The sequence below is a fragment of the Oncorhynchus keta genome, chromosome 15, assembly GCF_023373465.1.
Source record: "Oncorhynchus keta strain PuntledgeMale-10-30-2019 chromosome 15, Oket_V2, whole genome shotgun sequence".
In the NCBI taxonomy this organism is placed as follows: Eukaryota; Metazoa; Chordata; class Actinopteri; order Salmoniformes; family Salmonidae; genus Oncorhynchus; species Oncorhynchus keta.
In genome coordinates, this window is record NC_068435.1 from 1,424,957 (window position 1) to 1,443,447 (window position 18,491).

The 18,491-nt window shown below is 44.4% G+C and overlaps 1 protein-coding gene and 1 long non-coding RNA gene across 11 annotated transcripts; one reads left to right on the plus strand and one right to left on the minus strand.

The window, feature by feature from the left end:
- The first annotated feature begins 2,915 nt into the window (after window positions 1-2,915).
- them6 (thioesterase superfamily member 6) lies at window positions 2,916-16,065 on the plus strand. 7 transcript variants are annotated; one of them, XM_052462737.1, is made up of 6 exons: window positions 2,916-3,025; window positions 3,189-3,274; window positions 6,421-6,642; window positions 10,179-10,367; window positions 10,801-10,891; window positions 15,076-16,065. In XM_052462737.1, coding segments are annotated over exons 2-6 (717 nt in total). In that variant the 5' UTR covers window positions 2,916-3,025; window positions 3,189-3,272; the 3' UTR covers window positions 15,289-16,065. The 7 variants fall into 7 exon arrangements, with proteins under 7 accessions (XP_052318697.1, XP_052318702.1, XP_052318703.1 ...); XM_052462742.1 differs by having other exon boundaries at window positions 15,118-16,065; XM_052462743.1 differs by having other exon boundaries at window positions 15,160-16,065.
- Window positions 9,152-10,162, minus strand: LOC127907484 (uncharacterized). Of its 4 annotated transcripts, none has more exons than XR_008064501.1 (4): window positions 10,025-10,162; window positions 9,885-9,954; window positions 9,675-9,814; window positions 9,152-9,639 (listed from the first exon to the last, which is right to left on the minus strand). It is a non-coding gene; the product is annotated as an uncharacterized LOC127907484 (long non-coding RNA). The 4 variants fall into 4 exon arrangements; XR_008064502.1 differs by having other exon boundaries at window positions 9,990-10,162; XR_008064503.1 differs by lacking the exon at window positions 9,885-9,954 and having other exon boundaries at window positions 9,675-9,884; window positions 9,990-10,162.
- Window positions 16,066-18,491: the final 2,426 nt, after the last annotated feature.

An 18,491-nucleotide genomic window follows, 5' to 3' on the forward strand; every position in this document is an offset into this window, starting at 1 on the left:
ATATAGAGAGTCAAAGGATGCAGAAAGGGAGGAGAGGAGGGTTGAGGAGGCAGAATCAGGAGATAAGTTGGAGAAGGTTTGAGCAGAGGGAAGAGATGATAGGATGGAAGAGGAGAGAGTAGCGGGGGAGAGAGAGCGAAGGTTGCGACGGCGCGATACCATCCGAGTAGGGGCAGTGTGGGAAGTGTTGGATGAGAGCGAGAGGGAAAAGGATACAAGGTAGTGGTCGGAGACTTGGAGGGGAGTTGCAATGAGGTTAGTGGAAGAACAGCATCTAGTAAAGATGAGGTCGAGCGTATTGCCTGCCTTGTGAGTAGGGGGGGAAGGTGAGAGGGTGAGGTCAAAAGAGGAGAGGAGTGGAAAGAAGGAGGCAGAGAGGAATGAGTCAAAGGTAGACGTGGGGAGGTTAAAGTCGCCCAGAACAGACAGTTGATTAAGGGTGGGACACCGCCAGTTGATTAAAGGTGGGACACAGACAGTTGATTAAGGCTGGGACACCGCCAGTTGATTAAAGGTGGGACACAGACAGTTGATTAAGGGTGGGACACAGACAGTTGATTAAGGGTGGGACACAGACAGTTGATTAAGGGTGGGACACCGCCAGTTGATTAATGCTGGGACACAGCCAGTTGATTAAGGCTGGGACACAGCCAGTTGATTAATGCTGGGACACAGCCAGTTGATTAAGGGTGGGACACAGCCAGTTGATTAAGGGTGGGACACAGCCAGTTGATTAAGGGTGGGACACAGCCAGTTGATTAATGCTGGGACATTGCCAGTTGATTAATGCTGGGACACTGCCAGTTGATTAAGGGTGGGACACAGCCAGTTGATTAAGGCTGGGACACAGACAGTTGATTAATGCTGGGACACAGCCAGTTGATTAAGGGTGGGACACAGCCAGTTGATTAAGGGTGGGACACAGCCAGTTGATTAAGGGTGGGACACAGCCAGTTGATTAATGCTGGGACATTGCCAGTTGATTAATGCTGGGACACTGCCAGTTGATTAAGGCTGGGACACAGACAGTTGATTAAGGCTGGGACACAGACAGTTGATTAATGCTGGGACACAGCCAGTTGATTAAGGGTGGGACACAGCCAGTTGATTAAGGGTGGGACACAGCCAGTTGATTAAGGGTGGGACACAGCCAGTTGATTAATGCTGGGACATTGCCAGTTGATTAATGCTGGGACACTGCCAGTTGATTAATGCTGGGACACAGCCAGTTGATTAAGGGTGGGACACCGCCAGTTGATTAAGGGTGGGACACAGACAGTTGATTAAGGGTGGGACACCGCCAGTTGATTAAGGCTGGGACACAGCTAGTTGATTAAGGGTGGGACACCGCCAGTTGATTAATGCTGGGACATTGCCAGTTGATTAATGCTGGGACACTGCCAGTTGATTAAGGGTGGGACACAGCCAGTTGATTAAGGCTGGGACACAGACAGTTGATTAATGCTGGGACACCGCCAGTTGATTAATGCTGGGACACAGCCAGTTGATTAAGGGTGGGACACAGCCAGTTGATTAAGGCTGGGACACAGACAGTTGATTAAGGGTGGGACACCGCCAGTTGATTAAGGGTGGGACACAGCCAGTTGATTAAGGCTGGGACACAGCCAGTTGATTAAGGGTGGGAAACCGCCAGTTGATTAAGGCTGGGACAAGGACAGTTGATTAAGGGTGGGACACAGCCAGTTGATTAATGCTGGGACACTGCCAGTTGATTAAGGTTGGGACACAGACAGTTGATTAATGCTGGGACACAGCCAGTTGATTAAGGGTGGGACACAGACAGTTGATTAAGGGTGGGACACCACCAGTTGATTAAGGCTGGGACCCAGCCAGTTGTTTAAGGCTGGGACACAGCCAGTTGTGTAAGGCTGGGGCACAGCCAGTTGATTAAGGCTGGGACACAGCCAGTTGTTTAAGGCTGGGACACAGCCAGTTGATTAAGGCTGGGACACAGCCAGTTGTTTAAGGCTGGGACACATCCAGTTGTTTAAGGCTGGGGCACAGCCAGTTGATTAAGGCTGGGACACAGCCAGTTGATTAAGGCTGGGACACAGCCAGTTGTTTAAGGCTGGGACACAGCCAGTTGATTAAGGCTGGGACACAGCCAGTTGTTTAAGGCTGGGACACAGCCAGTTGATTAAGGCTGGGGCACAGCCAGTTGATTAAGGCTGGGACACAGCCAGTTGATTAAGGCTGGGACACAGCCAGTTGTTTAAGGCTGGGACACAGCCAGTTGATTAAGGCTGGGACACAGCCAGTTGATTAAGGCTGGGGCACAGCCAGTTGATTAAGGCTGGGACACAGCCAGTTGATTAATGCTGGGACACAGCCAGTTGATTAAGGGTGGGACACAGCCAGTTGATTAAGGCTGGGACACAGCCAGTTGATTAAGGGTGGGACACAGCCAGTTGATTAAGGGTGGGACACAGCCAGTTGTTTAAGGCTGGGGCACAGCCAGTTGTTTAAGGCTGGGACACAGCCAGTTGTTTAAGGCTGGGACACAGCCAGTTGATTAAGGCTGGGACACAGCCAGTTGTTTAAGGCTGGGACACAGCCAGTTGATTAAGGCTGGGACACAGACAGTTGAATAAAACATGTGAAATGAAAGCATCCAACAGGAAAATGTGAGTAATGCCAGGAAACAGAGACAGTGGAGCGTGTATTTACATTTAAACAACTGGCTGTGTATTGATACAGTGTGGACATTATTGTAGGGAAAGAGAGAGGATGAGATCTAGTATGAGGGGGGGATACAGGGAATTAGTTTAAAGAGTACAGTGAGTAGAACGTCATTAGATATAGTCGCAAATATTTTATATTTTTTTAAGTGCAGCGGGGCTGACAGGTAGGATTTAGTTTATCCGTGTCTCTGGCTCACACTCCAGTACAGTAGGTGGCGGTAATGGACCATAATATTGGATACCAAACGCCGATAAACCCCACCGAAGAAGACGGAAAAGTGCTTAGTGATTTCAACGCATACCTCGGAGCTCCGGTATCAAATGTAACATAACTATTTAAACATTTAGAATAGGTTTTACTTGACTTGGGAAGTTGTGAATTCCACACGAGACTGTTTTTTTTTTTTGTCGAGGGAGAGTGACAGCTACACAGATTTGTTTGATAAATATCTGCTCTTCAAATCTATTTCTGTAATTGTTTCTCAGCCTGAACGGCAGCCCGGAGTTTCAGGATAAGACGGTGAACGCGCTGTGTTGATTTCGGACAACAAGTTTCTGATCAAAACAGTCATGTAAGTTTGTTGCGACTAAACTTCAACGTTGGTCTGCGCTGTCCACTGTGAGTTCATGTCATTTCTAAGTTTGCTTAAAAATGTGTTAATATCTAATTCACATTTGGAAGACTATATATAACATCTTTACTGTGCCACTTTTATATGGAGGGGAGGCTAATCTACATTTCCCCTTTTATATACAAACTGAGTGTACAAAACATGACATGCTCTTTCTATGACCAGGTGAATCCAGGTGAAAGCTATGATCCCTTATTGATGTAACTTGGTAAATCCACTTCAAATCAGAGTAGATTTGGTGAGGAGATGGGTTAAAGAAGGATTTTTAAACTTTGAAACATGGATTGTGTATGTGGCATTAAGGGTGAATGGCCAAGACAATAGTCTGAATGACTCAAACCAGGTAGAAAGTGTGTAGAAATGATAATTAAACTTTTGATTTTATTTATTTAACCTCTGAACTCTTTTTCTTCCCATTAGTAATTTCAACAGTTATTAGCAGCACTATTTTGTGAATTTGGTAGATTTTTTTTTTTTTATCTCAAACCAGTGAATTTAACAAAACCAGTTGAGAACCACTGTATTAGGCTAGCCCAATACTGGACTACAGGAGTTTAAAGTTACTCCGTATAGTCCAAGGACCTTAGCTTGCTACATGTTCTGTTTAAAGGCCAACTTGGCTCTGGAAGCCGAAACCGACAAAAATGCTACATCCTGAACGTGAATCGATTCTCAATTGCGGTACGGTTCTAGAAGCAAAAATCCCTTTACTTTCTTATCACATCAAAATAATTTCACAACTAAAAAATACACTCTTACCGGTTGGTGCCAACAGTATTTTTCTGTGACAACTCGTTGGTGGCATCATTCTCCTGTTTAGGAGACGCAGATGGCTAACTGGCATCGGTAGTCCACTCTGTCTTCCATTGACATGCTCTTATATGGACATATGACTGTGTTGGGACACTAACCCTAACCATATCAATTTAACACTAAACCTAACCGTGTATCAATTTAACCCTATTTATATATATATAGTGGGGCAAAAAAGTATTTAGTCAGCCACCAATTGTGCAAGTTCTCCCACTTAAAAAGATGAGAGGCCTGTAATTTTCACCATAGGTACACTTCAACTATGACAGACAATCACATTGTAGGATTTTTTTAAATGAATTTCTTTGCAAATTATGGTGGAAAATAAGTATTTTAAAAATGTACATAGAAAAAAAGACTTTAGGGGAGTCTCAAGTTGGATTAGATTTACCTTGAATATTGCAACCCATTTGTGTGGACTATTAGCCAGACAACCTGCTGAGTTTAACAATAGAGACTGAATTGATCCACCAGGCTACCGCATTGTTAGGCTATTTGATGTGGAATCTTTATGAAGGTTTATAAATGGAAGCTAAATACCGTATATAGATAATATACTGCATAATCAAACACTACCTATTCAGCTAGTGTTTTGAGGGTGAACTGACGGTATTATTTGGCGTTAATAGACTGGTTTTACGCACGACAACTTTCTAACCAAGCTGGGAGATCATTAGAGGACGACTCATGTCACTCAGGTTCAGCTAGATTATATATTCAAAACAATCTATTGGTAGCTGATCAGTATGTTGCATAAAAATTATTTTTTTTACCGATAGCCAGGGGCTCCAACAGTCACACTGTTTAGTGAGTTCAACAGATCACATCAAATAAAGGTTAAATAAATGAGATCTGAGGCAGTAGGGATGACCAGGGATGTTCTCTTGATTAGTGTGTGAATTAGACCATTTTCCTGTCCTGCTTAGCATTCAAAACATTACTTTTGGGTTTGAGGGAAAATGTGTGAAGTAAAAAGTACATTATTTTCTTTAGGAATGTAAGTGAAGGAAAAGTTGTCAAAAATATAAATAGTAAAGTACAGATGAATACATAAACTACCTCAGTAAAAATACTTGAAAGTACTACTTAAGTACTTTACACCACTACAAGTGAGCCAGCTGTGATCAGTACCATCAGCTGGGAACTCGAGGTGGGCCGGCTGGAAGCTGGGTATACCCCACTTGGGTTCTTGAGAGCTAATCTAAAGTAGGAGAAATTGTTTGCTGAATGTATTTGCTGTCAGTAAGAGGCCAAACTGTGATATTTTAGTGATTAGCTTTAGCTGTATCGGCTCATTTTCTAGACCTCTGCAGGGTATGTGTACAGTATCCCGGACAACTTGTGGGGCGATAGATGTACATACTGTTCCAGCTAACCCTGTCCATGAATCATTCACACCTACCAGGCTTCTACACCTTTCAAGCTGAACCTGTTTTTATTTATTTCAAATCCCCACATAGCTGATGTGCCCTTGTAATGAAGGCAGCCAGGCCTGTCAGTGTAGTTGTCTACACCCTACCCTGATGTCCCTGCTGAAACTATTCGCCTGCCTGTCTGTATTGCTGTCTGTATTGCTGTCTGTATTGCTGTCTGTATTGCTGTCTGCCTGTATTGCTGTCTGTCTGTATTGCTGTCTGTCTGTATTGCTGTCTGTCTGTATTGCTGTCTGTCTGTATTGCTGTCTGTCTGTATTGCTGTCTGTCTGTATTGCTGCCTGTATTGCTGCCTGTATTGCTGTCTGTATTGCTGTCTGTATTGCTGTCTGTATTGCTGTCTGTCTGTATTGCTGCCTGTATTGCTGTCTGTCTGTATTGCTGTCTGCCTGTATTGCTGTCTGCCTGTATTGCTGTCTGCCTGTATTGCTGTCTGCCTGTATTGCTGTCTGCCTGTATTGCTGTTTGTCTGTATTGCTGTTTGTCTGTATTGCTGTTTGTCTGTATTGCTGTTTGTCTGTATTGCTGTTTGTCTGTATTGCTGTTTGTCTGTATTGCTGTCTGTCTGTATTGCTGTCTGTCTGTATTGCTGTCTGTCTGTATTGCTGTTTGTCTGTATTGCTGTTTGTCTGTATTGCTGTTTGTCTGTATTGCTGTCTGTCTGTATTGCTGTCTTGCTGCCTGTATTGCTGTCTGTATTGCTGTTTGTCTGTATTGCTGTCTGCCTGTATTGCTGTCTGCCTGTATTGCTGTCTGCCTGTATTGCTGCCTGTATTGCTGCCTGTATTGCTGTCTGTCTGTATTGCTGTCGTGTAACACTACCTCTCCCCCCTTCTCCAGGGAGATGTTACTGTGGGTGTTAGGGGTGTTGCTGCTGCTGTTCTCCAGTCTGGATGTGTGGTACTTCGTGCGTGCGGCGGTCACGGTGGTCAGGGCCTGGTTCCAGAAGCCGGTGTGGGACGTCCTGGGGGAACAGAGTGTGTCGGGGCGCGTCCTGCTTCACGATATCGACCTGGGACACATGAACAATGCCAGATACCTCCGGGAGTGTGACTTCGCCAGGTTAGATGGGTCCCAGGAAGCTGAGTTCTCTGTTAGTTTTAACATATTCCTTTACCCCAGTAGCTCCTAACCCCTAGAGGATTCCTTTACCTCAGTAGCTCCTAACCCTTAGAGGATTCCTTTACCCCAGTAGCTCCTAACCCCTAGAGGATTCCTTTACCCCAGTAGCTCCTAACCCCTAGAGGATTCCTTTACCTCAGTAGCTCCTAACCCTAGAGGATTCCTTTACCCCAGTAGCTCCTAACCCCTAGAGCACATATGTCAGAGTCAAGGCCCGCGGGCCACATCCGGCCCGCGAGAAGGTTTTTTACGGCCCCTGGGATGATCTTGATTTATTATTAGAACCGGCCCGCAGACCGCAGCAAGCCGGCAGCCCGCAGATCTTTTACACGCACCAATACTACATTTCCCACAATGCAACGGTGACGCACCGAGCAGTAGGCTGCTTCATTTCAATATTTATTGGCACAGCAGTTGTCAGCATCACAGTAAAATTAACTTTCAGATACCCATCAAAAATGGCAAAACGGAAGGTGGACACTGAGAACCGGGGTTTCAAACAAGGTGGGAGTCGGAGTATTTGTTCACGGAGGTAGCTGGAAAACCTGTGTGTCTTCTGTGTGGAGAAAGTGTGGCGGTACTGAAAGAGTATAATCTGAGACGACATTATGAAACGAAACACGCGGACAAAAACAAGAATATGGACATGGAACAAAGGCTACAAAAGGCAGAGGAATTAAAACGAGGCCTCAAATCTCGACAGGCTCTGTTCAAAAAAGCCAAATCACAAGGCCAGGCTGCTGTCAAGGCCAGTTTTATTTTGGCAGAAGAGATCGCTAAATCAGCCCGGCCATTTACGGAGGGGGATTTCATCAAAAACTGCATGATTAAAGTTTGTGACGAAGTTTGCCCAGAAAAAGGCAACTCTTTTTAAATGTGAGTCTGAGCAGAAACACCATTGCCGAGAGAGTAGACCAGTTGTCCATCAATCTAAAAGAGCAGCTTGTGAAAAAGGGAAAAGATTTCATTGCATATTCCTTGGCTGTGGATGAGAGCACCGACATTTCTGACATTGCCCAGTTGTCAATTTTCATCCGCGGAGTGGACTCCAGCCTAAGCGTGACAGAGGAGTTTTTGGCTTTACGTCCTATGCATGGCACAACTACGGGGCATGATTTGTATGAAGAGGTGTCAAGATGTGTAAATGAGATGGAGCTGCCTTGGGAAAAACTCGTGGGTTTGACAACCGACGGAGCACCTGCGATGTGTGGACACAGGAGCGGACTGGTGGCGAAGATACGGGAAAAGATGCAAGAGGAAAACGCGACAGGTGAGCTGACAGCTTATCATTGTATCATACACCAGGAAGCGTTGTGCGGTAAAGCCTTGAAAATGGAGCATGTAATGAGCATCATCACGCGCACAGTTAACTTTATCAGAGCCAAAGGTTTGAATCACCGCCAGTTCAAGGCATTTCTGACGGAGTTAGAAACGGAGCATGGTGATTTGCCTTATCACACAGAGGTGCGATGGCTAAGCCAGGGAAAGGTGCTTCAAAGATGTTTCGAGCTTCGTGAGGAGATTTGTCTGTTCTTGGACAGCAAAGGGAAAGACACAACACAACTCCGAGACGAAATGTTTCTGTGTGAAATGGCTTTTCTGTGTGACATTACGAGTCATCTGAATGCAATGAACTTGCAGCTGCAGGGTCGGGATCGTGTCATCTCTGATATGTACAGTACAGTGAAGGCATTTAAAACCAAACTGACTCTGTGGGAGACGCAGATGCGGAAAGAAAATTTGAGCCACTTTCCCAGCTGCCAGACCATGAAAGAGAAGCTCTCTACCAGTGCGTTCCCGAGCGCACAGTTGGCTGATAAAATAGGTATGCTTGCCGCTGACTTTCGACGCCGATTTGCTGACTTTGAAGCACAAAAAGCAGGTTGGAACTGCTCGGTAACCCATTTGCTGTTGACGTGGAAAGCTCACCACCAAACCTCCAAATGGAGTTGATTGACCTCCAATGCAATGATGCACTGAGGGCAAAATATGCGGCAGTGGGTGCTGCGGAGTTCGCCCGTTTCCTCCCCGACACAATGCCCCAGCTGCGCATCCAGGCTGCTCAAACGTTGTCTATGTTTGGCAGCACATACCTGTGTGAACAACTGTTTTCTTTGATGAACTTGAACAAAACATCACACAGAAGTCGACTTACTGCTGAACACCTCCACTCAATTCTGAGGATTTCCTCAGCTCAGAGCCTTACCCCGAACATTGATGAACTTGTGGAAAAGATGGGACACCACCAAGTATCACCCTCAACCTCAAACAAGTGAACATTACTGTGCAATCACATATTTAGAGTTTTTACTCAGTTCAAGTTTAAAAGTTAAAGTTTAATATTTGTTTTCACTGCATGTTACTTCTCCTTAAACAAAGTGTTGTTTTTGATTAATAGATTTTTGCACTTTATTTTATTGTATTTCAATCCAATTATATTTTAAAAATATTTCAGTTGAGTGGATGATAGAAAATTGCTATTATTGTTTTTTTCTTTGAAGTAAATTTAGCCCACTTTTGCTAAAATAGAAAATATAGGCTACTGATGGTGCCTTGAATACCGGTTTCTTTCATTTAATGTTCATGTTATGGGGATTTTTATATAAAGGAAATTTGTCTTTTGTGTCTGTTGAAAATTAAAGATTACTGACAGAGCCATAAGAAAATATTGCTTTATTTATCTGATCATATTGGAATATATTTGTTAGGTTTTCAGTAGGTTCAATTAGGTTCACTAGACTATATGCGTCATTTAAAAATTTTTCAATGAACATTCGAACAGTCCGGCCCTCGGCTTGTAGCTAAATTTTTTATTTGGCCCTCCGTCCATTTGACTTTGACACCCCTGCCCTAGAGGATTCCTTTACCTCAGTAGCTCCTAACCCCTAGAGGATTCCTTTACCTCAGTAGCTCCTAACCCCTAGAGGATTCCTTTACCTCAGTAGCTCCTAACCCCTAGAAGATTCCTTTACCTCAGTAGCTCCTAACCCCTAGAGGATTCCTTTACCTCAGTAGCTCCTAACCCCTAGAGGATTCCTTTACCTCAGTAGCTCCTAACCCCTAGAGGATTCCTTTACCTCAGTAGCTCCTAACCCCTAGAGGATTCCTTTACCTCAGTAGCTCCTAACCCCTAGAGGATTCCTTTACCCCAGTAGCTCCTAACCCCTAGAGGATTCCTTTACCTCAGTAGCTCCTAACCCCTAGAGGATTCCTTTACCTCAGTAGCTCCTAACCCCTAGAGGATTCCTTTACCTCAGTAGCTCCTAACCCTTAGAGGATTCCTTTACCCCAGTAGCTCCTAACCCCTAGAGGATTCCTTTACCTCAGTAGCTCCTAACCCCTAGAGGATTCCTTTACCTCAGTAGCTCCTAACCCCTAGAGGATTGTGTGTTTGTAACGTCCTGTACTTCCCCAGTACACCCACACAGGGTGTATGATGATGATGATGGTGATGTGGAAATGTTGTCCTCTCTCAGGTTCTCCCTGTACAGTCGTAACGGGGTGTTTAAAGCCTGCAGAGCCCTGAGGGCCACCATGGTGGTGGGGGCCACTACTATCCGCCTGCGCCGGGCCCTGTGCCTGGGGGAAGCATTTGAGCTGCGCACCAGAATCGTGGTCTGGGACGAGAAGGCCTTTTACCTAGAGCAGCGTTTCGTCTCCTGCAGGTGTGTGTCTGCTAGTATAACTGTGTATGGCACGGGGACAACTGTGTATGGCACTGGGACAACTGTGTATGGCACTGGGACAACTGTGTATGGCACTGGGACAACTGTGTATGGCACTGGGACAACTGTGTATGGCACGGGGACAACTGTGTATGGCACGGGGACAACTGTGTATGGCACGGGGACAACTGTGTATGGCACGGGGACAACTGTGTATGGCACGGGGACAACTGTGTATGGCACGGGGACAACTGTGTATGGCACTGGGACAACTGTGTATGGCACTGGGACAACTGTGTATGGCACTGGGACAACTGTGTATGGCACTGGGACAACTGTGTATGGCACGGGGACAACTGTGTTGTTTACAACGCGTGTTGGCTTCATGTGTTACATCCCATATTAATCAGTCTATCATTCTCTCCTCTTCCAGGGACGGTCTGGTGGCAGCTGTCATGTTGTGTAAGCAGAACGTCATGCGCAGCAGTCCTGACAAGATCCTACAGTTCCTCTGCAAGAGAAAAGTAAGAGGAGGTGGAAGGGCAGGAGGGGTGTGGGGGAGATGGTGTAGGGGAGGAAGATGAAGGACTGGATGGGAGGACGAGCGACTGATGTAGAAGTTGAGAATTTTAAAGGAGGGCTGATGTAAGTTTTAGTCCTCATAAGGAAATAAGGGCTTGGAGGCGTGGCTCTCTCCTGTGTGTGTATGTTTGAACGTGGGAAGAGTTGGGACATCTGCCAAAACACTACAGTTACAGGCACTCAGCCTTCTAGATAACTTTAAACCGTCTAACCAGGAAGTAGCCTGTAACTTTAAACCGTCTAACCAGGAAGTAGCCTGTAACTTTAAACCGTCTAACCAGGAAGTAGCCTGTAACTTTAAAACGTCTAACCAGGAAGTAGCCTGTAACTTTAAAACGTCTAACCAGGAAGTAGCCTGTAACTTTAAACCGTCTAACCAGGAAGTAGCCTGTAACTTTAAACCGTCTAACCAGGAAGTAGCTTGTAACTTTAAACCGTCTAACCAGGAAGTAGCCTGTAACTTTAAACCGTCTAACCAGGAAGTAGCCTGTAACTTTAAACCGTCTAACCAGGAAGTAGCCTGTAACTTTAAACCGTCTAACCAGGAAGTAGCCTGTAACTTTAAACCGTCTAACCAGGAAGTAGCCTGTAACTTTAAACCGTCTAACCAGGAAGTAGCCTGTAACTTTAAACCGTCTAACCAGGAAGTAGCCTGTAACTTTAAACCGTAACTAACCAGGAAGTAGCCTGTAACTTTAAACCGTCTAACCAGGAAGTAGCCTGTAACTTTAAACCGTCTAACCAGGAAGTAGCCTGTAACTTTAAACCGTCTAACCAGGAAGTAGCCTGTAACTTTAAACCGTCTAACCAGGAAGTAGCCTGTAACTTTAAACCGTCTAACCAGGAAGTAGCCTGTAACTTTAAACCGTCTAACCAGGAAGTAGCCTGTAACTTTAAACCGTCTAACCAGGAAGTAGCCTGTAACTTTAAACCGTCTAACCAGGAAGTAGCCTGTAACTTTAAACCGTCTAACCAGGAAGTAGCCTGTAACTTTAAACAGTCTAACCAGGAAGTAGCCTGTAACTTTAAACAGTCTAACCAGGAAGTAGCCTGTAACTTTAAACAGTCTAACCAGGAAGTAGCCTGTAACTTTAAACAGTCTAACCAGGAAGTAGCCTGTAACTTTAAACAGTCTAACCAGGAAGTAGCCTGTAACTTTAAACCGTCTAACCAGGAAGTAGCCTGTAAAACTTTAAACCGTCTAACCAGGAAGTAGCCTGTAACTTTAAACCGTCTAACCAGGAAGTAGCCTGTAACTTTAAACCGTCTAACCAGGAAGTAGCCTGTAAAACCGTCTAACCAGGAAGTAGCCTGTAACTTTAAACCGTCTAACCAGGAAGTAGCCTGTAACTTTAAACCGTCTAACCAGGAAGTAGCCTGTAACTTTAAACCGTCTAACCAGGAAGTAGCCTGTAACTTTAAACCGTCTAACCAGGAAGTAGCCTGTAACTTTAAACCGTCTAACCAGGAAGTAGCCTGTAACTTTAAACCGTCTAACCAGGAAGTAGCCTGTAACTTTAAACCGCCTGTAACTTTAAACCGTCTAACCAGGAAGTAGCCTGTAACTTTAAACCGGAACCAGGAAGTAGCCTGTAACTTTAAACCGTCTAACCAGGAAGTAGCCTGTAACTTTAAACCGTCTAACCAGGAAGTAGCCTGTAACTTTAAACCGTCTAACCAGGAAGTAGCCTGTAACTTTAAACCGTCTAACCAGGAAGTAGCCTGTAACTTTAAACCGTCTAACCAGGAAGTAGCCTGTAACTTTAAACCGTCTAACCAGGAAGTAGCCTGTAACTTTAAACCGTCTAACCAGGAAGTAGCCTGTAACTTTAAACCGTCTAACCAGGAAGTAGCCTGTAACTTTAAACCGTCTAACCAGGAAGTAGCCTGTAACTTTAAACCGTCTAACCAGGAAGTAGCCTGTAACCCGTCTAACCAGGAAGTAGCCTGTAACTTTAAACCGTCTAACCAGGAAGTAGCCTGTAACTTTAAACCGTCTAACCAGGAAGTAGCCTGTAACTTTAAACCGTCTAACCAGGAAGTAGCCTGTAACTTTAAACCGTCTAACCAGGAAGTAGCCTGTAACTTTAAACCGTCTAACCAGGAAGTAGCCTGTAACTTTAAACCGTCTAACCAGGAAGTAGCCTGTAACTTTAAACCGTCTAACCAGGAAGTAGCCTGTAACTTTAAACCGTCTAACCAGGAAGTAGCCTGTAACTTTAAACCGTCTAACCAGGAAGTAGCCTGTAACTTTAAACCGTCTAACCAGGAAGTAGCCTGTAACTTTAAACCGTCTAACCAGGAAGTAGCCTGTAACTTTAAACCGTCTAACCAGGAAGTAGCCTGTAACTTTAAACCGTAACCAGGAAGTAGCCTGTAAAAACCGTCTAACCAGGAAGTAGCCTGTAACTTTAAACCGTCTAACCAGGAAGTAGCCTGTAACTTTAAACCGTCTAACCAGGAAGTAGCCTGTAACTTTAAACCGTCTAACCAGGAAGTAGCCTGTAACTTTAAACCGTCTAACCAGGAAGTAGCCTGTAACTTTAAACCGTCTAACCAGGAAGTAGCCTGTAACTTTAAACCGTCTAACCAGGAAGTAGCCTGTAACTTTAAACCGTAACCAGGAAGTAGCCTGTAACTTTAAACCGTCTAACCAGGAAGTAGCCTGTAACTTTAAACCGTCTAACCAGGAAGTAGCCTGTAACTTTAAACCGTCTAACCAGGAAGTAGCCTGTAACTTTAAACCGTCTAACCAGGAAGTAGCCTGTAACTTTAAACCGTCTAACCAGGAAGTAGCCTGTAACTTTAAACCGTCTAACCAGGAAGTAGCCTGTAACTTTAAACCGTCTAACCAGGAAGTAGCCTGTAACTTTAAACCGTCTAACCAGGAAGTAGCCTGTAACTTTAAACCGTCTAACCAGGAAGTAGCCTGTAACTTTAAACAGTCTAACCAGGAAGTAGCCTGTAACTTTAAACAGTCTAACCAGGAAGTAGCCTGTAACTTTAAACAGTCTAACCAGGAAGTAGCCTGTAACTTTAAACAGTCTAACCAGGAAGTAGCCTGTAACTTTAAACCGTCTAACCAGGAAGTAGCCTGTAACTTTAAACAGTCTAACCAGGAAGTAGCCTGTAACTTTAAACAGTCTAACCAGGAAGTAGCCTGTAACTTTAAACAGTCTAACCAGGAAGTAGCCTGTAACTTTAAACAGTCTAACCAGGAAGTAGCCTGTAACTTTAAACAGTCTAACCAGGAAGTAGCCTGTAACTTTAAACAGTCTAACCAGGAAGTAGCCTGTAACCAGGAAGTTAAACAAACAGTCTAACCAGGAAGTAGCCTGTAACTTTAAACAGTCTAACCAGGAAGTAGCCTGTAACTTTAAAACGTCTAACCAGGAAGTAGCCTGTAACTTTAAACCGTCTAACCAGGAAGTAGCCTGTAACTTTAAACCGTCTAACCAGGAAGTAGCCTGTAACTTTCCACAGTCAGTGTGCGTTCCATTCCCAGGTGTTGGGCATTATGATCGGGTTGCCTTCAGCTCCAAATGGATGATAACTTGGGTACAGCTTTGAGCATGTGGGCAGGAATGAAATAAACTCAACCCAGGGTTACACTTATACATAGTCTACTCTTCAACTGTCTGGCAAATCTCCACTTTGGATGAGACCTGACTTTATGACCAAAATCCTAGATCCTATTTCCACTTCCTAGTGTATTTTGACACTAAAATACATGGGATATCACTCAGTCCTCTTCTCTCACTCAGTCCTCTTCTCTCTGTGTGTTCAGGTGGAGTGTCCCGACTCAGTCCTCTTCTCTCTGTGTGTTCAGGTGGAGTGTCCCGACTCAGTCCTCTTCTCTCTGTGTGTTCAGGTGGAGTGTCCCGACTCAGTCCTCTTCTCTCTGTGTGTTCAGGTGGAGTGTCCCGACTCGGTCCTCTTCTCTCTGTGTGTTCAGGTGGAGTGTCCCGACTCAGTCCTCTTCTCTCTGTGTGTTCAGGTGGAGTGTCCCGACTCAGTCCTCTTCTCTCTGTGTGTTCAGGTGGAGTGTCCCGACTCCTCAGTCCTTTCCTCTCTGTGTGTTCAGGTGGAGTGTCCCGACTCAGTCCTCTTCTCTCTGTGTGTTCAGGTGGAGTGTCCCGACTCAGTCCTCTTCTCTCTGTGTGTTCAGGTGGAGTGTCCCGACTCAGTCCTCTTCTCTCTGTGTGTTCAGGTGGAGTGTCCCGACTACCCTGAGGATCTGCAGCATTGGATCAGCTTCATCTCAGCCAGCAGCCAGGCCCTGAGAGCCCAGAGTGGTCTAGAGGACAAGACTGGAGCGCAGGAAGACAAAGACAAGTGATTGAGTGCTGTGCTGTTGTCGACGATATGGGAGCATGAAGGCTCTCTCTGACAGATCTGGGGTGTATTCATTAGTGTCGACTGTAGGAAAACGTTTCTCATTTGAAAATAAGAGTTACTATTAGATTAATGTAGGTAGGTTTGTTCCGTTTGGTTCCTAGTGAATACACCCAAGCTTCAGACTGCTGGACGTTCTTCCACTCTGACCTCCTGCTGACTAAGGCTACATTTACACAGGCAGCCCAATTCTGATCTTTTTTTGCCACTAATTGGTCTTTTGACCAATCATATATTTTCACATCAGAAATGTTTCTGAGCTGATCAGATTTGGGCTGCCTGTGTAAACGCAGCCCATGAGACTTCACTTCTCAGGTGCCTTCTCTCTTCTAGGCCCCCAGTCCCAAATGGACCATATGCCAGAGGTACTTGTGGAGATCTGAGAGAATTTGATTGGTATAAGCGATACGGTGAAACTTCTACCGAGCCTATCAAAGTGGAAGTTGGATCCATTTCCATATCGATTGCATCTGACCAATCATCTCACATCTGCACTAGAGCGTAGGGTCCGTTGTGGGACTGGACCTAGAGTCCAATAGGACAGACCTGTCTATCGACCCTCTGCTGTATCCTGCATACTCCTTGTGGAGGGTGGCATGCACAACGGTCTGTTACTACTGACTATTCCATATAGGAATTGGAACATAGGGATCTATAGGAAAGAGGTCAAATGAATTCATCTATATTTTCTATGTTGTAAAATAAAAATCAATTGATTTGAGTTTGTTTTGTTTGTTTGTTATAGGCTTAATTAATTAAGATCTGATAAAATGGTAACTAAGGTTGATTGTGAAATATTGGGAATAGAAACCTGGTTAAAATGTATTATAGTTTAAGCTCTAATCGGGAGAATTTAAAGATTCTCTTGATGCAGACAGTGGGGTCTTTTCTCAACTCGTCGTGTCCTCTCGCCTCCTGCGGGACCTCTGGTTTTCTCATCCAATGGGTTTTGAGGAAAGAGGACGCGAGGGGTATGCAATTGAGAGAAGGCCAGACTCTCCTCGACCACTCATCGGTTTCCGGGTCGCGGAGGAGAGAGGGAGGATGGACTTTTCCCCAAATGAGAAAAGGTCAGGGTTTTTGTTGTGATTTAAAAATCAGCGAAGCATGTGACATTATTTGGTTCGTGGAGTTCCTCCCTGGTTCAGCTGGGATGTGTACTACCCTGTCAGAGCTTTTGTATCCAGGCCATTGCAGTCAATGTTTTCTCATGTAGACAGTGTTGGCAGACAGGAGCTGAGCTGTAGGATGTCTGGGGAAGATCACTTTGATGTTGATTGTATAGCAGAAGAGAATAAAGTGTAGTAACTGTGGAGGAGAACATGAGGGGAGATCCTTGGAATGCCAAAATCAGGGCAGTGGTATAGTGGAAGACGGTGCTTGACTTGACTGTTCCTGTTATAGAATAGATGTAGCTGCTGTTCCTGTTATAGATGTAGCTGCTGTTCCTGTTATAGATGTAGCTGCTGTTCCTGTTATAGAATAGATGTAGCTGCTGTTCCTGTTATAGAATGGATGTAGCTGCTGTTCCTGTTATAGAATGGATGTAGCTGCTGTTCCTGTTATAGAATAGATGTAGCTGCTGTTCCTGTTATAGAATGGATGTAGCTGCTGTTCCTGTTATAGAATAGATGTAGCTGCTGTTCCTGTTATAGAATAGATGTAGCTGCTGTTCCTGTTATAGAATAGATGTAGCTGCTGTTCCTGTTATAGAATAGATGTAGCTGCTGTTCCTGTTATAGAATGGATGTAGCTGCTGTTCCTGTTATAGAATGGATGTAGCTGCTGTTCCTGTTATAGAATAGATGTAGCTGCTGTTCCTGTTATAGAATGTTCCTGTTAGATGTGTTCCTGTTAGCTGCTGTTCCTGTTATAGAATAGATGTAGCTGCTGTTCCTGTTATAGAATAGATGTAGCTGCTGTTCCTGTTATAGATGTAGCTGCTGTTCCTGTTATAGATGTAGCTGCTGTTCCTGTTATAGAATAGATGTAGCTGCTGTTCCTGTTATAGAATAGATGTAGCTGCTGTTCCTGTTATAGAATGGATGTAGCTGCTGTTCCTGTTATAGAATAGATGTAGCTGCTGTTCCTGTTATAGAATAGATGTAGCTGCTGTTCCTGTTATAGAATAGATGTAGCTGCTGTTCCTGTTATAGAATAGATGTAGCTGCTGTTCCTGTTATAGAATAGATGTAGCTGCTGTTCCTGTTATAGAATGGATGTAGCTGCTGTTCCTGTTATAGAATAGATGTAGCTGCTGTTCCTGTTATAGAATAGATGAAGCTGCTGTTCCTGTTATAGAATAGATGAAGCTGCTGTTCCTGTTATAGAATAGATGTAGGTCCTGCACCCTGTTATAGAATCAATGCTGCTGGCCTGAAAATGATGTAGCTGGTTCCTGTTAAGAATAGATGTAGCTGCTGTTCCTGTTATCCAAGTCATGTAGCACTTTCCTGTTATAGAGATGAGCTAAGAATAGATGCAAGAATATGCACTGTTCCTGTTAAGGCCTGTTCCTGTTATAGAATCATGTAGCTGCAGTTCCTGTTAGGATCTGCTGTTCAGACAGGCTTCAAGTGAAGAACGTGGACTTTATTGCTTTAAAAGCAATGCTCAAATTGGAGGAAAAAAGAGCTGTTCCTGGGATTAAAAGACTACATGCATTACTGACTCGTGCAGTCACACCCTCACAGGCCCCAGAGCCTGAACAAGGGATTTGAAGTTTAGAATGACTAAAGGAGTGGCAATATATATGATTAAATTATTTTGTGTAGATTAGTGTTCATTTTCTCACACCAGTAGTATAATTCACTTTGAATAGATGTCCTTCTGTTCCTCAGTTGGTAGCTGCTGTTCCTTTATAGAATAGGGTAGCTGCTGTTCCTGTTATAGAATGGATGTACCCCTGTTATAGAATGGATGTAGCTGACTGTTCCTGTTAAAGAATGGATAAAAGCTGTTCCTGTTATAGAATGGATGTAGCTGCTGTTCCTGTTATAGAATGGATGTAGCTTTTCTTATAGAATGGATGTAGCTTTTCACTGTTATAGTGGTGGCCTGTTATAGAATATGAACATTTTGAATAGATGTAGTTCGCCTGTTAACAAACCCGAAGAATACATTGTTTGAACCAATCGAATTGTAGCT